Source organism: Gracilinanus agilis, chromosome 1 (genome assembly GCF_016433145.1).
Source record: "Gracilinanus agilis isolate LMUSP501 chromosome 1, AgileGrace, whole genome shotgun sequence".
NCBI lineage: Eukaryota > Metazoa > Chordata > Mammalia > Didelphimorphia > Didelphidae > Gracilinanus > Gracilinanus agilis.
The window spans coordinates 726,888,241-726,898,282 of NC_058130.1; the positions used below are offsets into that span (position 1 = coordinate 726,888,241).

Sequence of the window (10,042 nt, forward strand, 5' to 3'; positions counted from 1 at the left end):
CAGGCACTGTGCTAAGCCAAGCGCCTTTTGCAAACATTATAGCATTTGATCTTAACTTTGGGAGGTAGATGCCATTATCACCCCCATTTTACAGTTGAGGAAACTGAGGCCAACATGTTATTAAGTGACTTGCCTAACGTCACACAGCTAATGTCTTTAGTCAAATTTGAACTCGAGTCTCACTGATTGCAGGCTCAGCGATTGCTACCAGCTGCATCACAAAAGATGTCCAAACACTGATAAATCTTTACATGGTCCTTTAAGGTTTCCCGGAAGGCAGGAACAGAGGGCGGGGCTGAAAAGGGAACTCAAGAGATGGGGGCGGGACCACATGTCCTCGGTAAACGGCTGCCCAGGGGGCGTGACCAAAGTGGCTGTAAGGGAATCGGATGGGACTAGACTCAGGCCCCGCCTCCTCACGCAGTTATTGGCTCCCGCCATCCCCGCCCTCTGGTGAATGACAGAGGCGCGCGAGGGCGGGGCACCACCGCTGCCGCTATCCCCCAGCCATGGGGCCGCGTCTGCTGCTGCTCGCCCTGTTGTGCAGGGCAGGAATCTGGGCCGCCGAAACGACCATGTCACCGTCCGTGATGAACGGGAGCAGTCTGGCCGTGCCTGTGATGCCACACAATGCCACCAAACAGGGCCTAACGGACTCTGAGACAGGACAGATGCTGAAGCGCTCCTTTTACGTGCTGACTGGTTTCGTCGGACTGGCTGCGCTCTATTTCCTCATCCGGGCCTTCAGGTGAGTCATGTGGAGACCTATCGGGCCTATCCTGGTGCGACTCCAGGATCACGTGACAGAAATCATCAGTCCTTGGCTTCGGAAGTAGCCGGGAGATTGCCTGTGTGGGAAGGGGGAGGGGGGAAAAGCCTTCCAGGATCACGTGTTTTGATCACGTGCCGGCGAGACTCACTGGCTGCGGTGTCACGTGGGTCTGGAACTGCTAACAGGTCCTGAAGCCGTCTTAACTGCATCCGCTGTACTTCTAGGCTCCCCAGACAGGCTGAAGGTGGTTGGCCCTCCTTTCTGCCTGTCATCCTAAAATGGGGATGGTAATGTCCACCCGACCTCCGTTGAGAACGATTTCCATTCTAATAGCCATGAGTAGCTGACAATTCCATAGCGCTTTAGTTTTATTTTTTCCGTCTTACTATGCATCCTAAGGCCAAAGAGAGTATGGCCTAGGCTGTGGAGGTTAAGTCATTTGCCCAGGGCCACACAGCTGGGAAGTATCTGAGATCAGATTTCAATCCAGGACCTCCCATCTCTAGGCCTGGCTCTCAACCCCCAGTGCTTTAGTTTGAAAGGGATTTGCCTCATTAGGGCCATCGGTTTTCCAATAATGAAAATGAAAGAGCTAGACGAGTTGACTTCCAAGGTTCCTTTCAGCTCCATAGATACACTTTCCAGCTTCCTAAAATCAAACTATTTATTAGCATTTATTAAGCACCTGCTGTGTGCCAGGCCTCAACACTTCTTTGGCTATATCTTAGAAAGGGAATAAGCATTTCTGTAGCATCTCCTGTGTGGCACAAATATCCCCTTTAATCCTCACTGCAACCCTCTGAGGTAGGGACTGCTGTTATCTTCATTTTAGAATGGAGGCAAACAGAGGGTAAGTGACTTTGTCTACTAAGTATTTGAGGCCAGATTTTGGACTCAAATCTTCCTGACTCTAGGCTACCAGTTGCCTCTGCTTGGCTATAAAAAACGGCTCCTGCCTTCAAGGAGAAGTCTGAGAAATGTTTTGAATGACCAATTCATCAAACCTTATTAAATGCCTGTTATGTGGTAAAAATAACACTATTCAGTGACCCTCCAGTTATAAATATACATCATTAACCAAAGAGATGTATATTTTCCAAAAGCTGTTCGTGACTGTGATATTGGAGAGCTAGTTTGGAGTCTAGGTTTTTTTTTTTTTTTAAGTTTCAATTTCTTTTCTTCCCTACTCATTGAAAAGACTCAAAGAAACAAAAACCAGAACCACTAACCCTGTTATAAATATGTAGTCATGCAGAACAAATTTGCACATTAGCCATGTTTCCTCAGAAAAAAGAAACAGAAAAAATATAATTCAGTTTGCATTCTGAATCATCAGTTCTTTAACTGGAGATAGATATATCATCATGAGCTCTTTGCAATTGTAGTGGGTCAGAATTAGTAAGATTTTCAAAGTTGATTATCATCACTCTCAGATTCTGCTCACTTCACTTTGTATCAATTCATACAAGTCTTCCTAGATTTTTTTAGAAGTTCCCCTTTATTGTTTTTTCTTGAAACTTTTACCTTCTGCCTTAGAATCCATATGATTGTAAGGCAGAAGAGCAGTAAGGGCTAGGCAATTGGGATTAAATGACTTGCCTGGGGTCACATAGCTAAGAAGTGTCTAAGATCAAATTTGAACCCAGATTTTCCCAACTCCAGGCCTGGCACACTTATCCACAGTGCTTTATAGCTGCCTCTCTTTCATTATTTCTTAGAGCACAGTAATATTTCATTACAATCACATACCATACTCAGCCATTCCCCAATTGATGGATGGCCATCCCCCTCAGTTGTCAATTTTTTATCAATTAATTTTTAATTAGGACATCGAGGTGGCACAGTAGATAGAACAATGTGCTTGGAATCAGGAAGACTAATCTTCATAAGTTCAAATCCTGCCTCAGACACTTAACAGTCACTTAACTCTGTTTACCCCAGTTCCTTATATAAAATGAACTGGAGAAAGAAATGTGAAACCATTCCAATATCTTTGCCAAAAAAAACTCCAAATGGGGTCATGAAAAATTGGACATGACTGAAATAGCTGAACAACAATGTTTAAATTCAAAGATGATTTATTGAATGTAAGTTTTATTGCATTATAATCAGAAAAATACATTTAATATTTCTGCTTCTCTGCATTTGTTTATGAGGTTTTTAAGCCCTTGTATATGATAATTTTTTGTGAAGGTGCTATGCACAACAAGAAATTGGTATACTCCCTACTATTCCCATTCATTATTGAGGTTAATTTTTATCTAACTTTTCTAAGATTCTATTAATCTCCCTAACTTATTTCTTGTTTAATTTATGGTTTGATTTATCTTGGTCTGAGGGAAGTAATTGAGGTTCCCCTACTATTAGAATCCTATTATTTCCTTGAGAAGCTTACAGTCTAGCCAGGGAAAATATATCTCATCTGTCATTTACACATACACAGATACATATGTGTACAGAGAGATATAGAAATAAATAGGGATATAAGCATATATCAAATCCAAGGGGACATATCTATGGTTATACAAAATGCATACAAAAGAAATATAAGGTGCTTTTAGGGTCTGGGGAGAAGAGACACTTGAAGTGGTAGGGATAAGGGAAGCTTCAAGTAGAAGGTAACCCTTGAGCAGAGCCTTAAAGGAAGGTAGATGTTATAGGAGGCAGAGAAGGAAGGAATGTAGATATTTTATGCCTACTCATATTTGTCCATATTGCTTTTTTTGACAGAATGTCAGTGTCTTGGGGGGTAAGGATGGCTTTATTTCTGTCCTTGTTATGCCCATCTCTTGGCACAGTTCTTGAATAGTAGTATTACTTCACCTGGGAACTCCTGGATGAGGAAACTCCCTCTCCCAATACAGGTTGATACTTTATCTGCAGCTTATAGTCTTAAAGAATGGGCCTGGAGCACTGAGCATTTAATGATTTGTTAAGGATCATACAGTTTATGTCAGAGTTGGGGTTTAAATCTCATGGTCTTCTTAATTGAATTTAATGCTTATTCGTTAGATAACATTGAGTAGGACATAGACTGTTATAAAGGGAATGAGCCTTAGATATTGAGCTGGGAGAGATCTCACAGGGATCTTCTTTCTTCACTTTCACTTTACAGTAGCCCCAAGAAGGGATGTCACATACTCAAATCACACAACTAGTTAGTAGCAAAGACAGACTTAAAATCTAGGCCTTTGGACTCACAATCTAGGGCTCTTGCCCCTATATATCATACTGTGATTTAATGAAGTCATTTCTTTTGCTTTTCTCCCTTTGGGGAGCAAACCTAGAATGGTCAGTGGCATGGTAGAGAAGTGGGGAGCCTGGAAGAAAGGTGAGGATCGTGAAAGAGATAACATCTGAAGATTGGGTAGGGACTTCCTATTGGGGGACATCTTGGAAGCAGGAAAGGTACTTTTAATGTAGGGTTTCGGCTCTCTGAGACATCTAGCACAGCTCCATTTAAGTAATAGAAATTGGGGGTCTATCATTAGATCAAGTGGTGTACTCTAGAAGGTATGAGAAATAATGTTTTGTGCTCATAGTCCCTCATCCTTCGAGCTTGTATCCTAGTCTTAATAGGGATGTAAGCTAGATGTCTTCCTCATTCAGTCCTGTCACCTCTTACTAACCAGCTGCTAAGTCCTGCCTTTGTTTCCTTGGAGCTATCACTTATTCACCTGAATTCAAGTTATCAGGATGACTCTTAGATCATTAGAGCCTGCCCAAGCCTCTTCCCAAGCTCCAGAATCCTACATTTCCAACTGTCCTGTGGACTTTTCACTTGACTTTTACCTGCCTCAGTTTTTTTACTTTTAAAATGAGGATAAGAGTACCCACCTCCCTGGGCTATTGTGTCAAATGAGCTGCTTAGCACAATGCCTTGCACATAGTAGGCCCTTAATAAGTACTTTCTTCTTTTCCTTATGGAGTTCTAGTTCTGGCCCTTCTGGAAACTTGCTATCTAGTAGAAGCAACACTGGCTTTGGAGTTGGAGGACCTGAGTTCTAATCCTCATGCCATTGGTTCCTTACTACTTGTGTGATCTTGGACAAATCACTTCCCTGGATCATGGTTTCTTCATCTGTAAAATGAGGGGGTTTCTCTAGTCAGCCTTTCAGGTTCTCTTCTTGGTCTAACTGATCCTAGGAGATTAGCCAAGGCAATTTCCCTTTGGGGACTTTCTTTTTAAAAAGAGAGTTGAATAAGATAGCAGGAACCCCTTTTCAGCTCAAAAATTGTGCCTCTGGGGTTCTTTTTGTGATCATTTTATTGGGAAGCAGTTTCTATCCAGTTGAATTGTGAATTCCTTGAGGCCTTGCTTCTCTGTGTTCTTGGGGGCCTAGAAGGAATAGAGAGTTGGGTCCTTGGTGCCCATTTCCTTATCTTCTACTTGCATAAATCTCCCCCCTTTGCCCTTACTCATTGGTCATCTTGGCTCCATCTTGCTTTCTTTGTCAGCCCCAGTGTCTTTGTTCCCTGTGTCATCTATAATAATTTTTTTTCCTCTACATTGAAACTTATGCCCATCTTTAAAGTTCAGCCTAAAGCTCTGTTTTCCAGAAAGCTTTTTCAGATCTCCCTCTCCTCCAAAAGGAGATTAGATTTGTGGAATGCTTGGAGCCAGGGCTAGGGCTTATCTTCTCTTTGTAGCACCCTCAGGGCCTAGCACTGAGTTATCTACCCAAAAAGTTGCTAGTAAGTATCTGTTGAATTGATTTGAATCTCTGGTTCTCTTTGGGGGTATAATCTTCAGAAGATAATCTAGATTTGCTGGGAGATAATCCTGTTTATGAGGTAGCTATGTGGCTCAGTGGATAGAGTACTAGGCTTGGAGTTAGGAAGATTCATTTTCATGAATTCAGACGTAGCCTCAGACACTTACTAGCTGTATGATCCTGGGCAAGTCACTTAACCCAGACTACCCTAGTTTTCTCATCTGTACAATGAACTGGAGAAGGAAATAGCAAACCATTCTAGTATCTCTGTCAAGAAAACCCCAAATAGGGTCATGAAGAGTCAGACATAACAGAAAACAACTGAACAATAGCAAAAATTCCCATTCTTGGTGTTTCTCTAAAGGCAGCTAGATAGCTCAGTAGATAGAGGCTGGGCCTGGAGTCAGCAACACCGGAGTTCAAATCCTGCTTCAAATACTAGCTTCAGATACATGGCCTGTGCAGGTCATGTAACCCCTGTTTATTTTAATCCACTGGAGAAGGAAATGGCAAACCCCTCCAGTACCTTCACCAAGAAAACTCCCGAGGACAGTTTGGTCCCTGGAATCATTAAGAGTCCGATGTGACTGAACAACAGCAGTGGTTCTTACCCTTCAGTGCAGGAGGCAGGACCTGCTGACCCTGGCCTGGCTTCCCCTGCTTTCTTTAAGTCACAGCTAGATCTCTTCTTCCCTTTTCATTCCTGTGCCTTCCTTCTGCTAATTATTTCCCAATTTCCCTGTATGTTGTCTCCCTTGTTGTAGGCTCTTTGAGAGCAGGAACTATCTTTTGCCTATTCTTGTATCCCCAGTGCTCAACACAGTACCTGCTTAAGAAATGTCTTTTGGTTGACTAACAGACACCCTCCTGGTGCCTGTCCTCAGCTCTGGAGCGCAGGGTTGATTAGCTCTGAAATAGCCCTCTTTTTGGGGAGATTAGGCTCCTAACTGGTCTTCCTTTTTCCAGGTCTATCCCCAGCTCTTCCATTTGCCTTCTACTGGCCAAGGTATCTTGCTAACACACTGCTCTGATAACAGCCTTCTGGTGTTGTGAAATAATCATCATCTGTATTTGGCATTCAAGGCCTTCCATCCCATTTGCCCAGCCTTTCTTTACTCCCTTCATGTGATCTACCATCCAGCCAAATTCCACTCCTCTCTCTGTAGCCCTCTTCTCACCCTCTCTGGGCCCTGCTTGGAACAGACTACGAGTCACATTCTTCCTGCTGAACACATAGTAGGACCTTTGTCGATGCTTATTGAATTGAATGGAAGAGGTTAAGAAGAGTGTTTATTATCTGTGAGGGAAGATTTAACGATTGGCAGATAGTAGGACCTCAGGAAAGGTTTGTTGCATGGAGATGAATCATATTTTAAACCGTTTTCAGGTTAAAGAAACCCCAGCGGAAGAAGTATGGTCTGCTCTCGAATACGGATGACCACATGGAGATGGCTTCAATGGAGAGTGATGAAGAAACAGTCTTTGAGACGAGGAACTTGAGATGGTAGAGTTTCTGCAATTTTCTTTCCCCCTGAGGTCCTCGGTTAATTTTAGGGATCAGGACAGGGGAGGTGGTTAGAATGAGGCAAAGACTGAAACCTTCATTCTGTACTGTGACCCCCTCAACTTCTGGGAGCGCCCCTTCTTCCATACTCCAGGACTTTACTATTTATTTGTTCATTTATTTATTTTTCTATCTGTTTGTCTTCTGTCTATCTATCTAAAACCTTTTATCTTAGTATCAGTTCCAAGACAGAAGAGCACCAAAGGCAGGGCAATGGGGGTTAAGTATCTGAGGCCACATTGGAACCCAGGACCTCTTATCTCCAGGCCTGCTGCTCTATCCCCTGTGCTGATAAGCTGCCCTGACTTTGGGAACTTTAAATCTTTAAATAATCCTAGACTCCGAGAACTGGCAGGGCCTTCCTTGAGGGTTGAGGAGCAGAGCTCTAGAACTGATAGGGGCCTTCGAGGCCATTTGGTTCAGTTCTCTGTTTACAGATGAGGAGACTGAGGTCTCCCCAGAGAACTTAGGTGACTTGCCCCAATTCCTCCCCTGGTAGATCAGCCCAGCCTCCCCACTGATCCAGGGCCTCCTTGTCCAGGTAGCCTCCATCTGTGCTTGAAAGGCAGCACATTTTAGCAGAGAGGGCAGGTTTTGGATGTGTTTGTGCTCCTCACTCCCTGGGGGAATCTTGGAGAAGTCGTGTGACATCTCTGGGCCTACTGTCTCAGCCCTCCTCCATGTTCCTACTAGTTGGTGCTTAGAGATGGTATCTGCCCTTCTCCTCCCAGCATCTTCAGGCTAGTGCCTCGGGTCCCCCAGGTGCTTCCTTAGAACCGCAGGGCTTATCTATGATGGTGGCTCCTGCACCTGTAATTAGAGCTGGGTTTAGAGCGATCTTCTTGTCCTCCCTCCTTATCGCACCGGTGAGGAGAGGGCAGGGCCCTGGCGAGGAGCCCTCCAGCCAGGGAAGTTGCAGAGGCTGGGTCTGAATCTTTCAGAGCCCAGCAGGCTAGAGGACGCAGCACTCAGAGGCCGTGGAGCGGGGCCACCCTGCAGACAGGGCTGGGGCAGGAGCTAGGCAGGGAGGGCCAGCCAGTAGAGAGGCCTGGGGATGCCGAGCTAGGGAACTCTGCTTCTTCCGCTTACTCAGTGTGTGGCTGTGGCTGAGCCGCTTCTCCTCCTTGGGGATCAGTCGTCATCCTTGCCACCTCTGAACCCTACGAGCTTGGGAGACCCCCAGGCTGAGGCAGGGTGGGCTTCAGCAGGAAGCCTGTGGTGGGGCTCCGGCCAAGGCCGGTACAGGAGCAGGGCAGGGCCAGCCCAAGGATCCAAGGGGAGGGAGACCCAGGAGGGGCTAGCAAGGAGGTGAACCCGGCTCACCTGGGCTGCGAGAAGCTGTAGCGTCCATTCCCTCACTTCCAGACTCACCCATCCCTAAACCATCCTACGGGGGAATGTGGCTAGTATAAAAATTGCCCAGAAAAAAAGTCTATTGGAAAGCCCTGCCCAAGAGTTCCCTGCTCACTTCTTTAGGCCTCCAGGTAATGTCCATCCCTCGCTGTTAGATTGTGAGCTCCTTGAGGGCAGGTATGGGCTTTTTGTGTCCCCAGCACTTCGCACAGTGCCTGGCACATAAGAGGGTACTTAATAAATGTTTTATTGATTGATTATTGATCAATTCTGTCTTCCAGATGAAGAGCTGAAGTCCACAGTGGTAGCTGCCCAGAGTAATCCAGAAAGGGGGAAGAGGGACCCCAGGCACAGAATGTCAAGAAAATCCAGGGTTTATTTTTCTAATGGTTCTATACAATACAGTGTTTCTAAGCGGGGGGGGGAGGGAAGTTGGGAAATTTTTTGCACTTGGGGTATGTTGGGAAATTCAGGAAGGTAGGAGTGGGCTCGGTGTGATGTTCAGAATCCTAGCTTTTCGTTTGCCCACGGGGTGAAACCTAGCTGTCTTTACCTCCCTAGCTCCCAGGTTCTAAGAGCTTGCCCAGACCCCCTGTCTGTCCCCCTCTAATGCTCCTCCTCTTCTTTTGCTAACATTCACAAGTCGGATCAGGGCAGAGATCCAGCTGAGATGCCTGGGATCCTGTCTTGTATCTTGGAACACGGACGAGAGGCTGGGCTTAGGTCCGAGCAGGTTTGCTTCTCCCTGTCTAAGAGCTGCTTGGAGGAAAGCAGGGAGGGGATGGAGAGAGGAAGGGGCTTTGCCAAGCAGAAGGCGGCCTGAGCCCGGCCCACCTCCACTCTCCATGCCTACCTTGGGGGACTGTCTCCAAGCTGCCAAACCAAAACTAGCATTCCCCCAGAGAGAGGCTGGTGGGCCGGCTCAGGGATCTCCTGGGAAAGCTGGCACAGCCAGGGGAGCCAGAGTAAAGGATCCCAGCAAGAAGGCCTGGGGCCCGGCGTGTGTTGCGGCTGCTTTTCCCACTCTGTCCGCTTTCTCCTCAAGTCCTTACCATGTGAAGGGAGAAGAGAGCCTCTCTGAGCCCCTCGGACCACGTGCCTCACCGGCCGGCTTCGGCTCTCACCTGGGACCTGAAGACTCTCCTTCCTGCACTGCCCACGTCCCTTCTGGAAGGACATTCCTCTCAATCTGTTCTGCTGGACGGGGACTCTGGGGCACCTTCCTTCTGGGACCAAATCGCTCTCTCCCGGCCATGGGGGAAGCTTTTTACTTTGTTTCTGTATATTTGGGCATTTTGGTTTCTAAGAGACGACGCTTCCTGTTGGGGGACCAGCCCCCCCGCAGTATTTGCTTGTCAAGGGTGCTCAGTAAAAGCTGCTGATTGTAAATAAAGCCACCACGGCCGAGTGCAGTGGCCTCCCTTCGGCACCAGGGGGGCTTGGACTGCATTCCCTCCCCCGGGTCCCAAAGTCACCCTCCACAAACCCTGCTTTGTGTGTCCCCCCACTGCCCTGGACTTGCCCCTGGGGGGGTGAGTGAGGAGGAAATAATACCAAACATCATTATTCATATGCTTATTTTGGTATTGCTATGATTTCATCCCCGATGGAGGGGGGTGTGAAGAGGGAGGATGGAAA

At 46.4% G+C, this 10,042-nt stretch overlaps 1 protein-coding gene across 1 annotated transcript; it reads left to right on the forward strand.

Moving 5' to 3' along the window:
• Positions 1-450: 450 nt before the first annotated feature.
• Positions 451-9,811, forward strand: FAM174C (family with sequence similarity 174 member C). Its single transcript, XM_044658601.1, has 3 exons — positions 451-748; positions 6,875-6,991; positions 8,686-9,811. Coding segments are annotated over exons 1-3 (357 nt in total). The 5' UTR covers positions 451-509; the 3' UTR covers positions 8,687-9,811.
• Positions 9,812-10,042: the final 231 nt, after the last annotated feature.